At 39.8% G+C, this 23681-nt stretch overlaps 2 protein-coding genes and 1 pseudogene across 2 annotated transcripts; 1 reads left to right on the plus strand and 2 right to left on the minus strand.

Moving 5' to 3' along the window:
* Positions 1–17832: 17832 nt before the first annotated feature.
* On the minus strand, positions 17833–20549 carry LOC142945222 (beta-1,4 N-acetylgalactosaminyltransferase 2-like). Its single transcript, XM_076086640.1, is given in 5 exon segments — positions 17833–18098; positions 18198–18330; positions 18332–18427; positions 18833–18976; positions 20526–20549. Coding segments are annotated over 5 exon segments (594 nt in total). The 3' UTR covers positions 17833–17901.
* Positions 20235–20303, minus strand: LOC142945329 (U6 spliceosomal RNA; annotated as a pseudogene).
* Positions 20550–20605: 56 nt separating the features above from the next.
* On the plus strand, positions 20606–23376 carry coa3b (cytochrome C oxidase assembly factor 3b). Its single transcript, XM_076082851.1, has 2 exons — positions 20606–20812; positions 22764–23376. The coding sequence occupies exons 1-2, from the start codon at positions 20644–20646 to the stop codon at positions 22868–22870; spliced, it is 276 nt and encodes a 91-aa protein (XP_075938966.1). The 5' UTR covers positions 20606–20643; the 3' UTR covers positions 22871–23376.
* Positions 23377–23681: the final 305 nt, after the last annotated feature.

A 23681-nucleotide genomic window follows, 5' to 3' on the forward strand; every position in this document is an offset into this window, starting at 1 on the left:
GAACTATTTACAGGAGCGGATTGCGAAGATGGCGACGGCCAATATGTCGAACCCGAGGCTTTAAAGCGACAGTCCGCAAAATAGTCGACTACGTCCACTTCTTATATACAGTCTATGATTCAAATCTTTATACTGGTTTTATCACTGGCGCTCAGAGGAATGTGAGGTGACTAGGGAGTGAATCAAAAAATCTTTATTTAAATCATTTTATTGACACGTGTACAGGGGACAAAACTGTTACTTTAAACTGTTACCGTTATAATGTCCTGTATTTATTGTTGGGCGTTGCATGTCAGCAGGATGCTTTGTGTTTCTGTTGCTGGAAGATTAGCTGTAGCTAGTTAGCTTGTCAAGCTAACGTTAGCGCCAGGAGTTGGCTCTCTGCAGTCAGCACTCTTACCAGCTCATGGGCATGTGGAAGACGATATGAATTGTGCTAGTTTTGTATTGCAGTGCAGAGCTTGTTAGTCCCAGTGTAGCAGTGCAGTGTAAGGAAAATGTAGTTAAACAAAATTATGTTCTTTTGTTTTTGTATTTAAATGCAGCACGCCACTCTATTCGCACTCTGTACACCCCTCAACACCTCTCTCTCTTTCCTCTATGTCTCTCGGCCTCTCTCAGTCATCTTGCCCGTGCCTGCATCCAGCATACCTCAAGTTCCAGCCCTTTTCTTCGAAGAGTTTCTCCCCCTCTCTCCTGTGCTCTTTTTCTCTGCTTCTCTTCTCTCTTCTTTTCTTCCTGTAGGTGTTTTTTTTGCATTACAACACCTCTCCTGGCTTTATTCAAATCAAGAGATGGATAAAACAATACTAAAACGCTACGACTTTTTCACATTCATGTTCACTTAATGTTGCCTCGAGGCCAGGATTACTCTATGACCACCCAAGCTTTAAAAAGCACACACACACACACACACCTGTAGGCCCATTAAGCTACACTGGTTTGACCTCTGCCTATACAAACACACATACAGACAAGCCTGGACAGGCATTCTGCTGTGGATATAGGATTACACACGTGCACACAGTGGTGCAGGACATTCTGACACACCAATGAGTATTAGATCATTCATGTTATAAACACAGAGGAGCAGTTCAAGTCCTCAGAGTGGCTTAGTCATGCCAACATCACAATGAAAACGCGACCAAAAAACTGATGAGATTATATATGGAAAATAAGTATTGTCGCTGCTTCATTGCGTTGAAAAGAACTAGATCAGGTGGATCCGGATCTGGTCATGATTGATAAATGTGTAGCAACTCTGCCCACGCCTACTAGCCACAAAACTAAACTTGCAGTCTTTCTAATGGCCATCTGAGGGCGACTCCTCTGGTTGTATAGAAGTCTATGAGAAAATGACTCTACTTCTCTCTTGATTTATTATCTCAGTAAACAATGTGAACATGAGTTTATGGTCTCAATCTCTAGTTTCAAGTATTTTTCAATACAGCATGATGTTCATTTATTAAATGATGGTCCATTTAGAGTCATATAGACAGTGGCGGGCTGTGTATTTTATACCTGGGCCTTCAGTGCTGTCCTACTACAGTTGAACCACCTCCTAATAACCTCATTATGACGCCAGCATGACGGGATGCTTTGTCGTTAACGGGCAATGTATATAGTCAAAATCAATGTAATTAACACAAAGACAAGAACAAACTCACAAGAACCAGTCACATATATTTATATGACAACAAAGCAGGTAGAATAACATCAAACCCAAATAACACGATTCAACAGGCCTCTGCACATTCCAGCAAAACTGCAGCGCTAAAACACACATTCCGCCACACACTCAAGGGCACCATTCAAATATTATTCACATCAGTGGAAACATATCATAAAAATGACACGATAGAAAAATGAACACAGTAGTAACTGCAGATGTAAAAACACGTTAATGCTGACGTACTCGACTAGGCCAGCTAGAAGGCTCTGGCACGTCAAAGAATACGCCCAACATGTCAAACTAAAGATCTGATTGGTTGAAGACTATGACAATCAACAATATCGTCCCCATTCACTTGAACTGCAAAGGGTTTCACTTGTAATTCTGAAGGCCTCTGGGCAGATTTTTTGACCTGGAGACACAGGGGTGAAATCTGATTGGATAAAAGCTCTACTTAAAACAAGCTGTGCTGGAAGCAGAGCAACTGAGGAAGACAGTAGCTGTGCAATGAGAAAATAAGATAATGGGAAAAATATTTAGAATACATGTAGTGTATTTATGAAAAATAATTAAATTATAAAATAGCTATAACTTTGTGATTCTGTCTAGGCCAGCAGAGAAGGCCTTGCTGGACCTGACGGCCCATGCGTCATGATGACTACGTCCACTTCTTATATACAGTCTATGGTCCTAACCCACCTTCGAATATCGCTCTGTTGTTTGTTCTGCAGCCTAAAAGAAGGGCACACAAAGTTAGTCCAAAACAAAACCGCTTGGCGACTACTGCACTGTCCATATATCACACTAGAAATGACCCTGGCTTTATTTAAAGCTGGGGTTGGCAACTTTAGAGAAACCAGCAAGAGTCAGCTAGATTTTGAAAGTATCCAACCAAAATAATTTCAGGCCCCTCCCTTCGGGCGCCTCCAACGCCACTCCCCCAATACACATGAACGCACACTGTGTGATTACTGCTGGAGGACGAGTCCAATGGAGAGAGGTACGGAGAGGTGCGCAGGGCGTCGTTGTCATCGCTAACCGTATTCAACTACCTCACGTCTCATGTACACCTAATAATATAGTAATGAATGTAAACCACGAACAAGGCTGTTGTTGGTACTCACAGCTAGCAGCTGTAAGTAAACCCTGTCCCCTATAAACTATGTTTCCATGCAACTAAACTGCATTCATAATGACATTTTGAGTTGAACATATTTTCTCGGTCACAGTTGTTAACATGTGATTAATGTTGTAAACTGAAAGACAAAACTAAAACGGAACCAAACTACTTAGGTTTGGTTTAGTGCAAACATGGTTTTGTTTGAAACAACTACGTTTGTGATATTATTGAAGTTATGGATGTAGATTAAAATGACTGAATGTTGACTTTGGTTTCCAACCAAAGTACTTATTTTTCCCATTTTTGGATTAAACGGGAGTTAGGCTGTACCGTCATCGCCAAGATTGCGACGGGTGGAGCCGCCCACTTTGAGCCGCACAATGGCTCCTCAGAAACCTCTGGGTGGCGTCACGGAGACCACGTCCATATTTTACACAGTCCATGGTTGACCCACCCACCCACACTGACAAACTTATGGTTAGAACACCTATTTGTGATATATCAAAAACAAATCTGGGAGAAAATACGTTTTTCTCAAAACGAAAAAACAATGCAGTTTCGTTGCATGGGAATTTCATTTTTAGGAGACCAGGCTGGTAGACCAGCAGGTAGGCCATCCTTCCATTTCATGCGAGCCAAATGAAATGATTGGACAGGCTTGTAATTACAAGCTTGCAACAGCCAACGGGTTCTTTTCTTTTTTTGTCAAAGCATTTTATTTAAGGTTTTCTGATAGTGAATGTGGACAGGCGGCATGGGGAGATGACTGGAATCAAACCGCTTACATTGCAATAACATATTATGTGTCTTAAAGACTATATTAACAAATGTCAAATCTTTGTACATTTTGTATGATTATCTTTTTCACACACATATTGTTTAAAAAAAAGCATTCATCAATAAGGCTTCTATATTTAGTTGTAACGCTATTATAAAAAAAGAATAAACCAAAAAAACATGTAAAAAGCTTTAGAAACCAGTAAATAATGAGTCAAATCATTTCTCTAATCAATTCTAGCCAAGTCTATATCGTATTAGAGGTCCTGTAATGTAGAAAGTGAGATTGCCATGTCTTTTTTTTTATTATAAAGCAGATTTAGGTGCTATGTAAAAACTGTAAAAGAATCAAAAAAGCTAAATCTATGTAGAAATGCAGACAGTCTGAATTCAGAAACTGTGCCCTTTAAACAACACGTCATGATTTCCGTACGGTTGTGGCGTCACAAATATACAGTCACCGGTGGGCTTAAAGAGACAGTGCTAAAACGGAGCGTTTCAGACAGAAGGTGAATACAGGTATATTCAGACTGACAGTAAGAGAAAAATATAGTGTTTTCTCAACATTAAAGCATGTGAACAGGTTCTAGCAGTAACCCAGAATGCAAGCATGAATGTGAAAATGAGCATGATGTGTCCTTTAAGTGTCTCCGTTTTATGAAGCCTGATCAATTGTCATAAATTAACACATAAAATGCTTTTTAAGATTTTGCAAAAAAGATTGCAAACACTTTCGCATTATTAGTGGATATCCTGCTCGTAAGATATGAAATTCCCCAGACCAGATCATCTGGAACTGCTTTGCTTCCTGTTCCTATTTGGAGCTCCATGTACTTACGTGGATAACATCACCAGAGGAACACTTCTTACAAGACATCTGAAACCTTTTTATACCACTTGCTGTTCGATCTCGTAGTTTCTTTGTTTATTTCTGATTCTTGCTTTGAATATGTGTGAAAGTTAATTTCTCCCAAAATAATTTCTTTTATAAAGCACTTTGAATTTCCTCTCACTTTGTGAACTGTGCTCTGTAAATAAACTTGATGCGACACTATATAAACACAAGCCACATGTTGTTTCACGGCTGCATTTTGCGTTGTCCGTTTGGACCTTGCAAGTCAAGTGAGCATGTCTCTGAGTGGGTGTTTCTTCAAGTCTGGATGTCTCTCAATCGACCTCAATGTAAAGCTCCCTCTAGTGGATTATTGCTTCTACTTATTGGTGTTACACGTGTACTGTTTTCTCCAGCCGGGGGAAAAAAAAGAAAGTTGGCATTCTAGCCGTGCATTATGGGAGCTCTCAGCATGGCGTGGAACAGACTCTGACCAACGAGGTCACTTGGCTGAAGCTCGGCAATGTTTGAACTGGATGTGCTGTCGACCTCAGCCGTCCAAACCCATCCGACACCAGACCAGCCTCGTGTAATTCTATGTTGCAGTAATCACACACACAGGGAAGTCTACTTTCAGTATCGTGGTTTTCCGCACATGCCTAAGTTTTAACTCTCAACTCTGCCTTTCTAGCTTTATTCTACATCCAAACCAAAGCAGACAAATGCAAAGACATACACAGTAAACACACACACACACACACACACACACACACACACACACACACACACACACACACACACACACACAGTTCCCTTTTTAAGGATCACATAGATTTGAATCTCTTTCTTTCTTCCTTCTTTTTTTATATACAAGAGTGCGAGCCATTATTGTTCCTAAACCTGCTCTAAATGCTCTAAATGGATATCTCATTGATACAGTTCAGACTGTACTGTATCAATTGGATTTCCTCTGCGGCATCATAAATATTTAGGAGTTTGGTTGGACATCAGAAGCTCATGTTCAACGTCTTGCTCAAAAATTACAAATGGATTCTTGTACTGAAACAGAGTTGTTGTTTTTTTCTCTGAAAACACGAAAAACATCAAACAATCCACTGTGCTGTCTTCATGGGATTATGGAGCTGTATGCTCATGCTGCTAGCTAAAAAACTCACCACTGAGTTACGTATATGACAAGGTTGGACTGTCATCATCTAATCTGGCATCATACCTTGTGTCTTCATTTATAAGGTCTTGCTATCTAAGATGCTGGGATATTAAAGATCCTTCTATCGGAGTTCAGAGCTAACAACCATGACCAGATCCAGGGATTGACTTTTAAAGTTCCTCATGCCAACTTTGAACTGGAAAAGACAGAGAAGAGACATTCATTCCACTGGAGGACTTTAAATCATTACCAGCTTTTATTTCTGATGATACTTGTATATATTAGTGATTGCTTTAAACAGTGTGGTGGCCAATAGATCTTTTGAGGGAACTCATTTTCTTGTTGTGATCTTATGTATATTGTAATTTAGTTAACCAACTGTGCTCTGAGTCGGATGTGGTTGAAATGTACGCTTATCCCAAAAGATTTGTGGGAATAAAAATCCCCAGGTACCTAAATATCTAAGCACAGATTCAGGCAGCGGCAGGGCCATATGGGTGGCCAGGGGTGGCACAGGCCCCAACCAGAAGGTAATAGCTAGTGGGTCTCATTAGTAGCAGAACTTCTGCATTAAGTGACTACAAAGATACGCAAAATGACTACAAAGAGACATAAAAGAAGCAAGAAATAAACAAAGAGGCAAAACGATAACACAGAGAAACAAAATGCCTACACACACAAAACAACTACAAAGAAATCCGAAGCGACTATAAAGAGACACAAAACAACCACAAAGAGATACGAAACAACTACACAGAGATGCAAAATGACCCCAAAGAGACATTTTACGTCTCTTTCAGTCTGGAAGGGTGGGACTCTTATCATTTGTTGATGGCTTTTGGCATTTGGAGTTACAAAGTATGTCATATTAGAATATGTTGGTCGTTTGGCATTCATTTATTACACCGAATAATATGTAACTATTTTGCATATGCATTTTGTTATTTGTCATGGACCAGGGCCTCAAATGCAAGTCTTTATACATTTTGACTCATTTACTAAATGTGCACCCTATTTTTAAAACCATTCTAATCTTCTCAACCCGCTCCAGCATTGTATGCAGGCACACATCGTGAAACACATATTCCCTCTCCTCACAGTAAATAACACGTAGTGCTTAAATGTTCATTCCTGTGTTTTCTGCAGTGATCTGACTGGATTTCATTGATCGCTGCAGGCAAACAGATAAGCAGCGTCTTGAAGCTCCAGGTGATGAAATCTCCAGCAGCAGTCTGTAACCAAGAAAAGTGTGTCTCATCACACCGATGGAGGATTTGTTGAAGCATCCTAGCGTCCCCTGGCGGCCATGTTGGAAGATTACAATACGTTTCCAGCACTGTTGCCCTGAAAAACCCAAATCATGATCAAGTGTGTCATGGCATATTTATGAAACTATACTTACAGATCATGAATATATGAATATATTAGGTGAAATATAATATCACAGCATGTATTTAAGTTCAACAGTGGGTGAAACACTTGTAGACCATGCAAAATGAATGTGATGAACTCATTCGATTTCACACTTGTTGAAACCATTTTTTCTGAAGTTCTTCCTCCTGTCGTCTTTGTCTCACCCTCTCTCTTTCTCCAGCGCACTTCTTCTCTGAATCACTGAAGGTCAGCTGCAATCTCTTCAAGTTGTAGTGCAGTAAAAAAAAAAAAAAGTAAACCCAAGGCAAACTCAAGGGGAGAATATAGCAAGATATAATATTTCTCATTCTAATTATGTGTGACCCAAGATTCACTTTTTTACAAAGTCTTCATTTCTGGGGGCCTTTTTAGATTTTTCTTCTTTTTTATTATTACTTTTGTCGTTGGAGTGACTAAGTTGGTGGGCAGAAAGTTACATCTGTAATGCACGTAGACTCTAGTCGTTGCATTGGACTGAATTTGAATGTACAGTATGTGCTTGTGAACAAAATAACACTGCACTACACTTCACTTGCAGCTAGCAAGTGAAAAAAGGCATTGTTGACCAAGCGTTTTTGTTAGTTAAATGAATAAAACTCTACACAGGCTGTTGAGAGATGATGAGAACTTTGGACAGATAGATGTTTTCCTCATCGATTGCTGCAGGGATGATGTATTTTTGTAGGCCAACACGGAAGTTGGCATCGCACTGGTTCTTTCAACAAAAAGCAAATATTTTTTTCCATTGAATTTCGGATTATTGCAGAAAATACGTTGATGATAATTACACATTTTGTTCTGCAAACACAAATAAAAAACACTTTATGATTTTTGAAGTGCGAAAGCAGTCGGCAGAAGTAAAAAGCTAACGTTAGGCTGTAAACAAACTACACCACGGTCGCATGAGGACTAGTCGGCGAGATCATTTTTGGAGTCTAATTTTGCAATTTGGTAGCAATCGGTATTTATAAAGAAACGCAAAAGCTCCAAAATTCACAAGGGGGTTTTATTGACGTATTTCATATCCTAGAACAAAACGTTGAAATCTCTTTAACTTGTGTTAACTACAGACCTTATTTCAGACATCAAACCAAAAAAAACTTAACTTTGAGACGAGGGAACCGGAAGTGGAAAAAATGGAAACTCATTTCCGGGTTAGAACACATTCCTGCACTACGCTATTACATATAATATTACCTATACATTTCTTAGTCAACTTACATTGGCAATCTTTAAAATGTCAGTCCTGGTTGATTTATAATTTCTATTTGAGTGAAAAAAAAATGAAATTTCGCTTAGAGTCTAGCATTCTGGAGTCTAAATGTCTCGAGCTATATTTCAGTTGTTTGAGTAGTTACATTTTTTGTTTCACCAAATACATGAATATATCTGGCCACTAAATATCCGGCCACTTGCTAATATATTCTACCCACTCACAAATAGCTTATTATTCAAAATATGTATTATCATCATCCTTTCACGTTGTTATGGCTACCATGTTAGCAAAGACTAGCCTATTAACACATCCAGCAGACAAAAAGCAACATAAGCAATCATTCGTAATTTTGTTTCTGAGCAATGTAAGTCCAATGTTCATTCTCATTTCAGCTCTGTTTTGGTCCCCACCAACTCTTGAGAGAATTATCAGGCTCTTTAGCTGCTAAATAGTCCACTAAGTCCACCAGCTCGCTGTTGAACAGTAGGATTATCTGAGCTTGCAACTGCAGCTGCCTGCTGGAAAGGAAGTTGACAGATCTCCAAGAGACTTCCTCCATGCATATGCGGGGGCTAAACCTTTGTTTATACTCGCACTTGGCGCTGTCGCAAGAACCTCCGCAGATGGCGCACGAGTTCCGAGCATGCACAAAGTTGCTAATTTCGCTGTTCGTTGCATTACTCTCCGAAACGCCAGAGGGATTAAAAAACTAAATATACTGTAAATAATCAAAAAGACGAGTGTGACCCTGTAGGTTAAACTATGCAGTCTATGAGTGCAACTGGCAAACAGCCACAAACCAACCTCCACAATGCCAAGGAGGGATTCTAATTATCTGTAGAACTCATATCTCATATTCATGGAGATACTTCATTGCCTTTCAACAAGCCCTGATAATAAACAAGTCAAGAATAGCATTATCACCGCTAATGTCACTAGCTGCCGTTTCGCACTGGAGCATTATGCGTCATGTTTGCTAGCCAGAGCGGACAGAGTGTGACATGTGGTAAAAGGATGCAAATCAACCCTGAACAGTATTTAGACTGTTTTCCAGCAAAATGCTTTATTTCTAAAATACTGAGAGTCTATTAGCTATCCAGACATTGTGGCAATGGGTCGTCTACCTGCCTGCTGTGTAGTGCAGCTTTATTGTTGCTATGCAGAAAAAACGTAAATACTTGCAAAGCAAACGAGTAAAAGCACATTGTTGAATGTATTAACTTCTGACCATTTTCACAATTTGTACCTTATATTTTATTCTGATCATAGTTCACAGAAAAAAAGTGCTAAGTTCATACACATGCTGTTTTAAAAATCTATTGAAACAAGTGCAATTTTTCTTCCACTATTCACAGCTACCTTCATCAAAAACTTAAAAAATAGACAGCACACAATCCACTTACTTTGTAGACCAAGCTTACAGTAATAACAGAATTGACACATGAACCTTAGAGGAAGAAGAAGACTTTGATGAAGAATGAGATTCATTTGAAACGCTTGTAACAGAGGAAGTTCCTTTTCTCCTCGCAGTCCCTTGTCTCGAAGAGCGTGGTTCTGTTCTTCACCAGGATGCCGCAGAACCTCTGACTCTGGTAGCTTTGAATATCCTCATACTGCACTGGTTCTCCTCCCACCCACAGCCACTGACCAGCCAGGTAACGCAGGCCCGTCCACACCTGCCAACATTAATCAGAGAGCTGTAAGCGCGGAGGAAGAGTTGCTTGAAAACACACGCATGCGCTAGTAGAAAACCGCCCTACCTCATTAGTAGTTGCCCCTTGTGCCTTCTCCCGTGCATAGACGTGGTCATCTGGAGTGAGCAGGGTGGCCAGGTCATAGCGGTGGTTCTGGTAAGCAGTGGCCGGCTTGCTTGAGTCCACCGGCTCCAGAGCCCTGCAGTGCTTTATTGCCTGCTCCCAAGTCCTCAACTTCTTCACCAGAACCAGCATCTCGTTGTAACACATGAAACTGTGGTGTTTGTCACAGCGATCGCTCTCCCATTTCTCCCTATCTCTGTACTTAAAAGCACAGTCCTCGCCATTTTTTGGATTATCTGCAATAAGTTGGAAAAGTGAGGGCACTTTGACTGGATTCAAGTCTCAAATATAAGAGTTTGAGTCAGAACATTTACATCCCACATTTTCCTGTGCATTTTGCATCATTCGAAGAGACAGTAGAGAATTTACAGGATTTGAGGAGATAGAGATGCAACAAAGGTCCGTTGCCGGATTTCATTTGCTGAGGTTGCAAATATGTGGCCGGCCTCCGGACCACCTGGTAGCCCTTAAACGATGTGATATCCTTGATTACGTGTCAACTCGTGAATATTTGAAGCAAAAACATTCAAAATGGAAATTTGAACCTTCTCCCTCGACTAAGAAAATAACTGCTAAACCTCCCCCTGAATATCTTAAAATAACACAACTACAATTAATTTATCCATGAATAACTACAAGTGCGTGAATACTTGAATACTCTATATTATATCATAACACCAAATATGTTAAGGGATGATTTTCTTTTTGGCAAATCAAGAACTGAAGGCAAGTAACAAAATGATTGATTGCAAACATAAAAAATGATGTGAATATAGTATATATATATATATAGTATATAGTATATATGCAAGTTACATCCTTGCCATACTTACCAACCTGCCAGATGGTGAATTCGGCTATCTCGTCTGTTCTGGACCATTTCCACTCAGAGTTTGAATCCTCGCGGTATAATCCGATCCATCCCTGACCCTTGACAAAGTCCTGATTCTCTTTTTCACTATTGATGGTCACCAGGTCAGTATGGTTCTCTCTGCAGTGGGCCTGTGCCTCTTTCCAGGACGTCATGTGCTTGTGGTGTATAAAGTTGTTAGTTCTCAGGCCTTGTGCACCCCCACACACAGCAGGAAAGACCAGCAGCAGGGGAAATAGAATGCAGATTTTCTTCATCATGTTGTCCACAGGAACGATTCCATATACCTGAAGTTACATGTGGATTTTTTGAGCATTCATATTTAGTTGAACTATGCAACCTTTTTCAAATGTGAAGCAACTGATGGAGCTGGCTTGTAACGCTGGACTATTATATATGGACATTCATTTATGTACCTTTCATTATACTGTTCCAACTATCACATTTGAGCTAAATCAGCTAAATAGTCCCCTTGATAACTGTCAATAAGGTCTGTGGTTTATTCAGATTGCCACTGAAACATTGCCTCTTGAAAGGGTTCCTGCTGAGTTATTTTTAAATGAGTGTTTTTATGCTTTGCCTAACAAAATTCCACTCAACACACTGTTTTGCAAGGCTAGATTGCGCAATTGGAAAAGATTGGTGATGATTTTTGGTCTGAATGAACCCTTTTATTGCTACACGCACATTTGCATCTCAATGCTTTTTACTAGTGATTGCAGATTGTGCTTTGACAAGTGAAAACCTTCTCCACCTCCAGAATGGCAGCAGCTATTTGGGAACTAATTCAAACTGATTATTTTGATATTTTGGCACTTTTAGAAGGCAGCTTTTATAAGCTTGGTGGGTTAAAAGGAGGCTTTCATCATTTCACTTGGAAATCACAAGATTTTCCCTCAAAAGCAACAATATGACACAATCCTGATTACATGACGCATTGCCGTAAACGTTAATGCCTCAATAACCAAAGACAGATCTTCAATGAGTAATTTACCTTTTAGTACATCTTCCTACCACCTCTGCTACTGATATGTCTCCAACATTTTGAATGCCTGACAGTTAAACCAGCCGCTACTTGGAAGGAAGAAATCATTCAAAATTTCCGTTTTTCTTTTTGGAAAATAGTTGGTACAGTAAATATAAAATGAACAGGCTAAATTCTTTGTCAAAACACTAATATAGTTCTTTAACCACTGTGTGTGACATGCCATCTGCCGTCCGTGTAGTCTCTGGGGGAATAAACACTCAGCAGCACTCACCTTGAACGATGGCAGCAGGAAAACCTGCTTTGAATCTCTGTGTTGTCAGCTTGTATTTCACAAGAAAAAAAGGCTACAAACTAACAACACCAATCACGGCTCAGATAGACTTTGACAAGACCAATCAGAAGTAATCGTGCCACCCATGGCATTCGCTACAGGTCACAAGACACCTTACCACCCTCTCTCTCTCTCTCTCTCTCTCTCTCTCTCCCTCTCTCTTCCTCTCTCTTTTAGTCGTCTTAATCTCACATGCAAAGCAGAGTTTAACATCCTGGTGTTTAGTCCTTGGTCCTTGTAGGCCATTACACAATGTAGTTGTATTTGTTGTTATACAGTAGGTTTGGCAACCAATGGAAAATCAGATGTGACAAAACAAAAAAGAAATGAGCAATGTGGGAAATGTAATCAATCACTCCACAGCCAATTACTCCTTGTAAAAGTATTTGCATTATTTTGCAAATTGTAAAAGTAAGCTTTACTTATCACTCAACAGAAAGTACTTTATTGCATTCACAGAACTCCACAGTATCATAGTGTATCACAGTACACATTGCATCTTCTATAAAAAACACATGCAGAAACAGTATTACTTTGGGTTTAACAAGCAGTCACACTACTTTTTGGAGGTATTTTACTACATTTTTTGCAATGATCCCTCAAACATAAAATATGTAATAGAGTCAGGATATTTTACAGTTTAATAATCAACTTTATTGTCCCAAATTCCATCAGTGCACTGACACAGTTACCTTCATATATTCTCTGTCCTCATCCCTATATTTGTATTTTGAGTGTGATTCATTTTCAAAGAAAGAAACAAAACGCTTAATATTTCATTATTTTTATTTTTTTATATAGTTTTCGACACGATAATTGTGGAGGGAAAATCTGATATTGTGACAGCTCTACAGTATAAAACACTGTTACAAGTAAAATGTCCTGCATTTAAAATATGACTCAACTAAAAGTATAAAAGTATTAGCATTAACAGATACTTAAAGTACCAAAAGTAAAAGTACTCATTATACGGAATGGCCCATTTCAGAATAATATTATTGGATTATAATTATTGGTGTATTGTGTTCATCACTTGAATGTTACAGCTGGTATGAGCTCATTTTAATTATTCCATTTACTGCTGTGTAGATTTATCTACAATAATACATCATAACTTATCAGTTGATTATATTTTGTATTAATAATTGAATCTGCAAAGTAACTTATGTAAGTTTTGTAATACATGTAGGAGCAAAAGTGCAAAATATTTACCTGTGATGTGGTGGAGCAGCAGTATAAAGTAGCATAAAATAGAATTACTCAAGTAAAGTACAAGTACTGCAAAATTGTAGCCTACTTAAATACTGTACTTGAGTAAATCTGCTTAGTTACATTCCACCATTAAGTTCAATACATTTTATTACTTTTTTTTCAACTCTAGTCAATAAAGTTAAGCATTCTGTTTTTACTCAAAACGGCCCAGTGATGGCAGTGTCGGCAGCCGGTGTATTTGGCCCGATTCATTCATTCAACAACTGTGCCAATGCTGGGTCTGGTTATTTCTGATCAATGTTGGCAGTTTCAGCAGCCGGAATCAGGCTGGTGTATTCGGGCCGATTCTGGGGCATAATTTTTTACCGAGCCAGCAACTGGACGTGGCCCGACTTCTTTCTTCTGGTGCGCTGAGTTTGGTGAAATGCTGGGCGATGATGGCATCGTCGGCAGCCGGAATTGGGCCGGCTTATTTGGCCCGATTCTGGGACGTCATTCATCCTCATCTCAGCAAGTCAGCAACCAGACGTGACTTGAATTCTTTTTTTAGGCGTGCCAAGTTCGGGACAATGCTGGGCCCGGTTATTTTTGATTATGGCCCAATAATGGCAGTGTCGGAAGCCGGAATCGGGCCTGTCAGATGCGACCCTCCTCCACCCCAGTCACCTCTAGTCAGCATCACAGTCATGCTCCTCATTCATCATCGGATTGCAGCTACTCCCTTCATCACCACCACCACCAGTGTCTGGACTCCAGGGGGGATATGGCCTTATCTGACCTCAGCATCCCTACCGCTCGGTTATCCTACTTCAGGATGGAGTCCAATCGCCAAAGACTTTGCACTAGTCATATTTTATGCATGTATAATACATTATTGTTAAATCCTTATAAGTCTCTCTTGATTAAAATATTAAGAGGGTGTTTTTTTATTCTTTCATAAGTCCTTCATTTAATATTTTCTTTGTCTCTGTCTTCATCAAAAAGTCCAGTTATGTGGAAAACATCACGTCTTTAAATCCCCCCCCCACCCCATAAACCAATGTGAGGGGTAGTAGTCTCATTAACCTGAGACCTACAGCCCTGATGTTGCACATAATGAACTGTTTTGAATGTGTGGTCCTGAGTCACCTGAGTAGACAGGGCTCAAGCTCCCTTGCAATTTGCATACAGGAAGGTCGTGGGAGTAAGTGATGCACTACTTGTTATGCTTCACAGTATTTACAGCCATCTTGAAACAACTGCCCCAGCTCTGTTTGGATCATGTTTTTTCAACTTTTGTAGTGTTTTTAATGCAATCACACCTTTAGCTAAAAAATGTATAATTTTCAAACTGCACAATACAGTTGTCGCTTGGGTCCTTGATTTAGACTTTTGTCTCAGCCTCAGTTTGTCTGACACTATCTTAACTAAAAGCGGAGCACAGCAGGGCACGATTGTATCCGCCTTTTTATTCTCACTTTATACCACTGACTATGTGCGCAGCCAGGAGTCCTGTAAAATCCAAAAGTTATCAGAGAGACTGCCCCAGTTGGTCTACTTGCCCAAGGCACTGAATTGTTTGTCAGCTAATGATGCACATTTATTTTTAATTAAATGTTGGAAAGACCAAATAGTTTATTATTGATTTCAAAAGGAATAAGGAGGTCTCCCTGTTGTGGAGGCTGAAATCTTCCCCACCGAGAGAAGGCCGGAGAGCACGCTCCACTGTTTTACAGTAGAGTTGCTTCCTAATAAATCTACCCTAAACTGGTTTACAATTAAAATGTATTTAATCCTACTGAAGCTTATACAATTACAGAATGAAGTACACTACAAACAGAATATATAATATATGATCCGCGCGGAAAAGCTATTCACTCGCGACTCAGCCTGGAAACACAGATGTTTCCAGGCTCAGAGCCGAGGAGAAAGAGAGTGAATTCCTTTCCAGCACTTCCTCTTACAGTTTGAAATCCCCTCACTTTTGTCCATCTTAATTCCTATTGGCTAATTTCGGTTGCCTCCTCCTGGCGTCAGGCTTCCGAAAACCCTCGTGCGGGCACAACCTGCAAATGTCTGTCTAGAAGTCTGACTTTCCCTTGGCTATTCTTTACAGTTTAATACATTCAATGACTGTCTTTTATGGCTTAACACTTCTATGATAAACATTCTATATAAAGATTAGGATTTGCAACTTTTGGCAAAAACTTCACAAGTTTCACAAACAGATATAAAGGTGCTACTAAGATACACTTCTAACTACAAATCACTTCTACAATTATGAATCTTCTAATTATGTATTCCAAAACACTTCTAATTATGATTTCTTAATTATGAATCATTAAACACTTCTATTAGGATTTCTTAAAACACTTCTAAACTCAAATTTCCTACACTGTCCAGTCATGCAAATGTCTTAGGGCCTACCTGGACAGTAAATTAAACTGTACAAATAAACACTGATGCTGTATTGATGAAGGCTCAGTCAAGGCTATTCTTCTTGAGGAGGCTTAGATCATTTTATATCTATAAAAGATAGAAAACGTCTTCATGTTTTTGTCTGTTTTTAATCAGGGAATCTTAGCTAGTGACTTGAGGTCACTGTCGAAAAGAGAACAAGGGCTACGATAAATAGGGTTCTGTATTTTGAAGGCCATCCATTACCCTGTGTTTTTAATGGACTCAGAAGCTCATTCAATCTTGAAGCTGTGGTGGAAAAAAACGATTCAATAGTACCGAGTGAGTCCTATAATACTCAATATTGAAACAAGAAACATTGAGGAAAGAAGTTTGTCTTTAAAGTATTTATTCTCTGGCCAGAGAAGGCTTTCATCGTCGTACAGACTGCAGCCGACGAGGAATCAGCAAAGAATCCATGTTTCTGAGATGCTTATAAGCATCTCAGCACACAGGGTGGGGGAACATCAGGTATTGACATTATCACAATTGATCAGCAGTTTCAAGCTCCCCATTGACCCCTCCAGTCATCCCCTTCCTCTTCTGAGCCTTGTCACACAAAGAGATCTGTCTTTATTGCCCTTGATTACCCCTGGGAACATTCTCTGGTTAAACTGCAGCCCCATTGAGTTACTCCCTCTTATCAAAGCAAAGGCAGAGATAACCCATATGGTCCTGTTACCACTCTCCTAGGTACACAATAATATGTCACATATATAGTTTGGTTAGTGAGTAAGGCACATAAACTAAGTCACAGTAGAAATGTACTAGCACAGGGAAAATTCCCCATCACACAGGCAAAGTACCCAATTTCAACACCGAGTCATGTGATAATGCACAAGAGCCCCTAGCGCTAGTATGGCTGAAAGGTGCGTGCATGGAACTCCTCTGTACTCATTGGTTTTGCATAAAATGCATTCACCTTGGCACAGGTGTGTGAAATTAGGCTTTCTGAAAGTGAGTGTGCCGTTATGAACTGGTGATTTTTTTATAATCTGTTAAGAACATATTTGATATGTCTTTTGTCATTTTATTATTCTTTGATTGAATGGATTTATTTGTTGTTTTATATACACAACACTTCAATCTACCAAATATATCTGCCCTTAACACAAATTTGAATGTATACGTTCAAGCACACCCTCACATTCAAATACCTCCACCCCGGAGTGCTAGACAAAACAATGTATTTGTGTGTCAAATGTCTTTTCACTCACTCACCTTATCTTGTTCTTTGACATAATCGGGGGTTGTTGTTTTTTCTGTGTTGGATGTGGAGCAACATGGCTGTGAATTCAGGATGTTTTTTTAGATCTCTTTTTTTTTTTTTTTTTTTTAAATTGTCAAACAAATGTGTTGTCAGTCCACTTGAACATGTAAGATGTTGACAGCCAGCATATCCTAAATTGATGATTTTAGTAAAAAAAAGTAGGCGAAGACACACCCCTGTTAATGTCGATGAGGTGGATCAGGTGAATAGTTTTAAGTTCCTGGGAATCAGCATCAAAGACATCCTGTCATGTTCATCACACATGTCCATCCTGGTCAAATATAATGCATTTGGATGTGCCTCATTTATATAGACTGTGCAGACCTTGCAGTAACTTCCGACACATTCAACAATGTTTTTAAACTACATACCTCGGTAAATGGCACAGCGCCTTCAAGCTACGATACTCTACGTACCCCTCTAGCGTCTTCTTCACACGTTTCAGTGACGGCGTTTCATTATACGCTCGTTCAATGCATGGTGTCTTTGAAAGTAAACTACCGTCTTCACAGGAAGTTAGGTTTTAGGCAACAAAACTGAGGTTTAGAAAATAAGAGTAATGGCTGAAGTTATTTTGACATGATTCTCGTGCCTACACTGACCAATGACTTACTTGAGTCATATGTATGTAGATCATAGACTGTATGTGAACGTAGTCACACACACACACGGATCCCCTCTCACTTTATCCAACAATAAAAAGGAGAAAGAGAAATATAAAATACATTCATTTGAAGAAGTGCAGGGAAATAGTCACTCAATGTCCTCAAGTGGTCATCTATCCATACTTGATACACTTTAGGTGGTTTTTGAAGAAGTGAAGCTGCAGTTTGAGCTTTGCGTCACCCCCTGCAGGGTGTCTGAATCTTTTGTAGAGAGCCTCGTCCTTGCTGTGGCCCGTTTTGGGCTGATGGCCGATGGACACGTGGTCACACGAGGCAACCATCAAGGAGCCCAGGCCATCCATAAAGAACTCTGGAGTCAGAGACAGACATTCACACTTTTAGAAAAACACCAAAGAAAACTAAAAGAGTGTGGACTTACTGCCCCTTGGACTCCAAACTCTAGACCTACCTGAGTGCGCTACCCTCTGGAGCTTAGGGTCAAATCCCACCCTCTGTACGGCGTGGGTTCGAGCCAGGAAGAAGTTGACCACCCCACTGGCCAGAAAGCATTGTGGGTAACCAGGAAGTGGATGGAACTTCCCCCCCAGACTTTCTGTAGAGGCAGCCGCCCTCCATTTCCTCTCCTTCCTCATATATGAGAGAGAAATAAAACCGGTTCCCTTGTACTGACGCGCCCAGCTGACGAGAACAGAGAGACCGGGAAAACTGGTTATAAAACTGGCAACCACATTACATACTGGGATCGGCTCTAGTTGACAAAAACGACAAGAAGACAGGTGCAGAGGAAGATAATACGTGATGTTTGAGAAGGACAGTATGTCTTTTACATACTGGACTCTCTGCCCTGATGTGAACCTCAGATAGAAAACCTTTTTCCAGACGAAAATGAACTCAAACTTACCAAATCCACACAAAAATCAATGTAGAGTGTATTCAGAAATAAATGTAGTGAGGAGCAGAAATCTGGAGAACACCTGACAGATATAACTATACTTTCTTTCTTTCTTTCTTTCTGTCTATTTCACTTGAAATAATCAACACAAACTAACTGACCCCTCAGACACGAGCCCTTTTTATTCTCACCACATCCAGTTCGGGGACCGCCTCCATCACCTCCACCAGCTTCTCTATCTTCGTCTCCTCCGTAAACACAAAGTCATCGTCCACCCACAGGAGGTACTTGGTGGTTACCTGAGAGACACCCAGATTCCTGCCGGCAAACCAGCCCTGAGGGAGAAAACATGTTATTTTAATGTTCATTTCAGGTGACAAGTACACTCGTCACAAACCGGGCCGAACGGCCATGACAAAAAAGGGAGACGCAGTCAATGAAGCAGTTGATTAATTATTTATTAAGTTTAAAGTAATATAAAAGACAAACATAAACTAACAGTGACATGTGAAGTCAGTCATTTCAGCAGTGTAAGTGAGTGGGTGGGTGCGTGTAAAGTGTATATGCAGTGTTGTATAGTGTAGAAACAAACCATAACCGCAACCAAAACCAAAATGGGTGTGTCAGGAAGGAGCCAGAGACCAACTGAGAATCCAGAGGGTTTTTATACTGGGTGCTCTGGCACACAGGGCCAGTGTTGCTAATGGCCTCAGGTGCTTCCACTCTGCCTGACGACCCTCTGCCACACCCACCTCCACACCTGCAAGGAAGGCAGCCAAACGACCAGGCAGAGCGGGTCGTCACACAATGCAATACAGAGCATTGACAAACAATATCAAATAACCTTCCAATAAATTAATAGTTGCATTGTCAAAATGAAAAAACATAAAAGGTCATTCTGCCAAAAGTTTAAACCAATGGGAAAATGAATGAATTCAAGTTAGTTGAATACATCAGAAGATCATGTGCAAATAAAGTTTTATTGATGCTTACTTATATTGATATATATATATATATATATATATATGTCTATATGTCTATATGTCTATATACATTTTTATAAATTATAATACATGTCGTGTATTTATGAAAAATTATTAAATTATAAAATAGCTATAACTTTGTGATTCTGTTTAGGCCAGCAGAGAAGGCCTTGCAGGCCCTGACGGCCCACCACTGACATAATCCCATTTTTCCCAATTTGTAGTTGACAGATGCTGTTATCTTGTCCATTGTAACATCCATCCATGTATTCAGATTGCACTCTCTTGTGACAACCATTTCCTGTTAAGAGTCTTTTTACCGGCCACCAGAAGTACATTTATTAAATATTTGTCTCTTTTTGACACATTTTCAGGTAAATATCTAAGATACATGGTCTTACTTTCTATGGCTATTTCACCATTAAACATGTTCTGTAGGGCCGTGTGTATCCCGCTCCAATAGTCTTTGATAACAGGGCAATCCCAAAAAATATGGTAATAGTTTGCATTTTGGTTTCCATATCCTCTCCAGCAACAGAAGGGTTTCTCTCCATGTCTGCGAGCCGCTACTCTTTCATTGAAATTTCCATATTGCTGTCCATTCTTCTTCAGATATATTTATTCCTCTGAATGCGTGTCATCCTTTCGCAGGGGCCATGCTAATCTTCTCTGTGGAGTAGTGCTCGCGCTGGCGCTCGCGCTCGCCTGTAGAGACTTCTCCTGCCGAGAACGCGCAGCTTTGGGCCAAATCGTTTCGGTCCCACGCTGAATCTATTTGAGGGCGCTGATTGGCTAACTTGTATGTCACTCATTTATATATTTAAACATCAAACAGACCAATAAGGGCTGGGCGGAAAATGAGCTGGTAGTCGGACATTTTTTCAAATGAATATGTATTTACCATCGGATCAGTCAACGCAACCATTCTCCGATGCAGTAGGTGGCGGTATGCGCGTTTCTTTATAGAGGAATGCTTCCGGTTCATGCAACTTCCTAGCAGCTGATTATCCAAACAAGTCATGGCGGAGACGGGAGCTGAAGCATCCGCGAAACCTGCACTGACAGCGGCGGAGCAGCAGCTCTTCCAGCGCCGACAGGAGCTCGACTACTGGAAGAAGAACGCAGCGCGGCTCCGCGGCCGGAACCTGCTGACCGGCCTCGCGATCGGGGCGTTTGTTGTCGGCATGTGTATCCTTCACTGGTGTCCTGGTCAGATAGATGTCGGAAGCTATTACACAAAACATACGATACGCTTCGTCCTTCATTCAGTTGCTCCAAGGATATAACAAAAGAAAAAGAAAAGGTTAAAATCTACAATGAAATGTGAGCTGTGAAGTAGCGTCATACTCATGAAGTCTTCTCAAAACAGTTAAATTAATTTACTCGATTTACGTGAAGATCTCATCAAACTGAAAAACATTTTTTTTTTTTCCTTTGGAACCAAATCTAATAAATTATTAACTTTTTTTTAATTATTACTTTTAAAAATTCAGTCAATTCAAACTACATTTGTTTTCATTAAAACCCGTTTGTCACCAGAGGGTGCCAAAGTATTGACAATGGTGATATTAATATTAATATGTGTAGCACGGAGAATCTTATCTACAATAAGTTCTTCTGTGTCAAATGCTGTAAAAACCACCACTTTGTTGAATCGTTATTGGAATAATGTTTATCCGTTTATGTTTAACCTTAATTAATATGAACTGACATTAAAAGTCATAATAATATGACTTGATATCTGCCTTTTGTAGAAGCAGTTTTCAGGTCCTCTATAGTTTAAGATGAGTTTAAAATAATATTTTTTCTGGTGGTGGGCCGATTAATAAAGCAGATGCTGTGGAACAAAGCCAGAAACTATCATTGTTTATTTATTCATTTAATTTATGTAAGATTTCAAAATTTCTGCTGAAAAAAAATGCTGTTAAATGCACTAAAACATTAGTTTTACATTCATTTGTTTTCTCCCAAAGTTAAAGTTTTTGAATATCTGTAGACATTTATTTTGTTGATTTTTCGTTTAGAGACAATGACCGATACAATGCAGAAAACTGTTTATTAAATGTGCATTTAAATACAGCAATTCTTTAGAATACCCAAATCGGTCGACCTCTTGCTTTTTCTTACCGTCAACAGATTCCATGAAATGACCAAAACCAACCACGTGTTCGTCTGAACCTGGATGCTTTCCGACTCTGTTCATTCCCTGAAGACGTACAGTCCTGTTCGTTGCTCAAACAGGAATACATAGTGCACTTGTTGATAAACTTTTTTCAGCTGGGGATTAATCTACATTTGTTGCTCTAGTGAGCATCTGTGGAGCAGACTGTGTATGCGTGATTGAGTCAGAATACTACAGTGTGTGTGTGTGTGTGTGTGTTCATGGTAATGAAGCGACATGTCAGCCAGCTCAACAGTCATCGATCAGTTTTTAATAGTTTTTGGGACGACAGTGGAGCTTCCTGGCACAGAGGAAGAAGATACGTAGGCACAACACTTGTCAGTAAAGTCAAGTCAGTCGAAGGGTTTTGGTGTTTTCATGGGATTTGTTGACGATAAGAAACACAGAAAGTCACCAGACATTCAAACCAAGACGACATAACTGCTTCATGAAGGCCAATATCAAGTCATATTGTTCCAAAAGAGAATTTAGAATGCAATTTGTCAGGAAACATAACTTTATTTATGATCCCTTTTTTATAATTAAGATAATAAAGAAAATACATGTAAGTAAAGTTAATGTGTCAAATTATTTTACCCTCCTTTTTGTTCTGAAAGATATTTGGATCCTCTAGAGAGCAAGAGCTGAATTTGTTCACCGTCTCTCTTAACTTACGAGCACTACTTCATGTATTTAATCTGCGAGTTATACCGCATGTGTAACCGTGGGTTCCCCTGAACGCTTGCTACCGAGGCCGCTTATCAAATGTGACGAGTATCGGCCCTGCAGGATGATTAGCCATGCAGCGTTAGGCTTTCTTTTTATTCCCCAAAGGTCTCAGTGTCCAGTCCAATAATAATTCAATGAATACAATTTTAACAATTAACATCTACACACCCAATAAGTTAAACAACAAGGTGCACGGCTGTTTGTTTTTTTTATTTAAAAAGAGCTTTTCTTTGACCTATGAACGTCCAGTTAGCTACACCATCCTGTCCGTCAAACAGGAGAGAATCGTGGAGGAGCTGGACGAGGAAGTCAAGATCAACCACATCAGAGGGCCAAGAACCAGCGGCAACTCCTGATGAGGCTGACCACGAGCCGCGCTGGACCCACACTGCTCCCCGGGCCCTTATGCGTGGCCTCCGTAGAGCGCGTGGTGACATCACACCGGCTGTAATGAGTCATGTCCGCTGAGCTTCTCGTACTGAAGGGTGAAACCTTGCACATTTTCAACCTGGTCTGTCGCCGGTAACACGCAGGGAAGCAGTGAAAGGTTCCTTTGCCAATAGCATCCACATCGCAACCATACCAAGCCGGTTGAAAATGGGCCACTCTTCATCACAAGTCATATAAGGACATTACAAATGTTTTCTTTGTTCCTTTTCTGTTTTGAAATACAAACAAAACTATTGTTGAAATTGTTGAATTATTTTCTGCATTAATATAAACTTACTCTGAATAAAGTGTTGCCTCGAAAACAGGGGGAAAATAATTTTGCAGATCCATAATTTCTAAATACATTCCTCATATTTTCTGACATATGTTTGTCATTAATTATAAGGGGAAAATAAAGTGATTGTTCATTTGATACATTTTCAATTATTTCAAATGAAAAAAATAACCTTGAATTCATATAGTAAGTGCACAGCTGCTCAGGAGAAGGTTGTGCAAAAAGGTTGAACTTGTCTAAACTTTGCACCAAACTCTATTCACAAATCTTACAATTTATTGTCATCTCTCAAATCAGAAAAGAATGCAGCATGTACGTGGTACAAGCACCTTTTACAAATCTTATATATCCATCATTTCTCAATTGAGCAAATTGATATCTAATCCATTAAAGGGAAAACTTTCCTCCTTATCTCTGTGGGTTAGGGATATAGTGTGAAGAAG

The sequence above is a fragment of the Anarhichas minor genome, unplaced genomic scaffold, assembly GCF_050575085.1.
Source record: "Anarhichas minor isolate MPS153535 unplaced genomic scaffold, ASM5057508v1 ptg000007l, whole genome shotgun sequence".
NCBI lineage: Eukaryota > Metazoa > Chordata > Actinopteri > Perciformes > Anarhichadidae > Anarhichas > Anarhichas minor.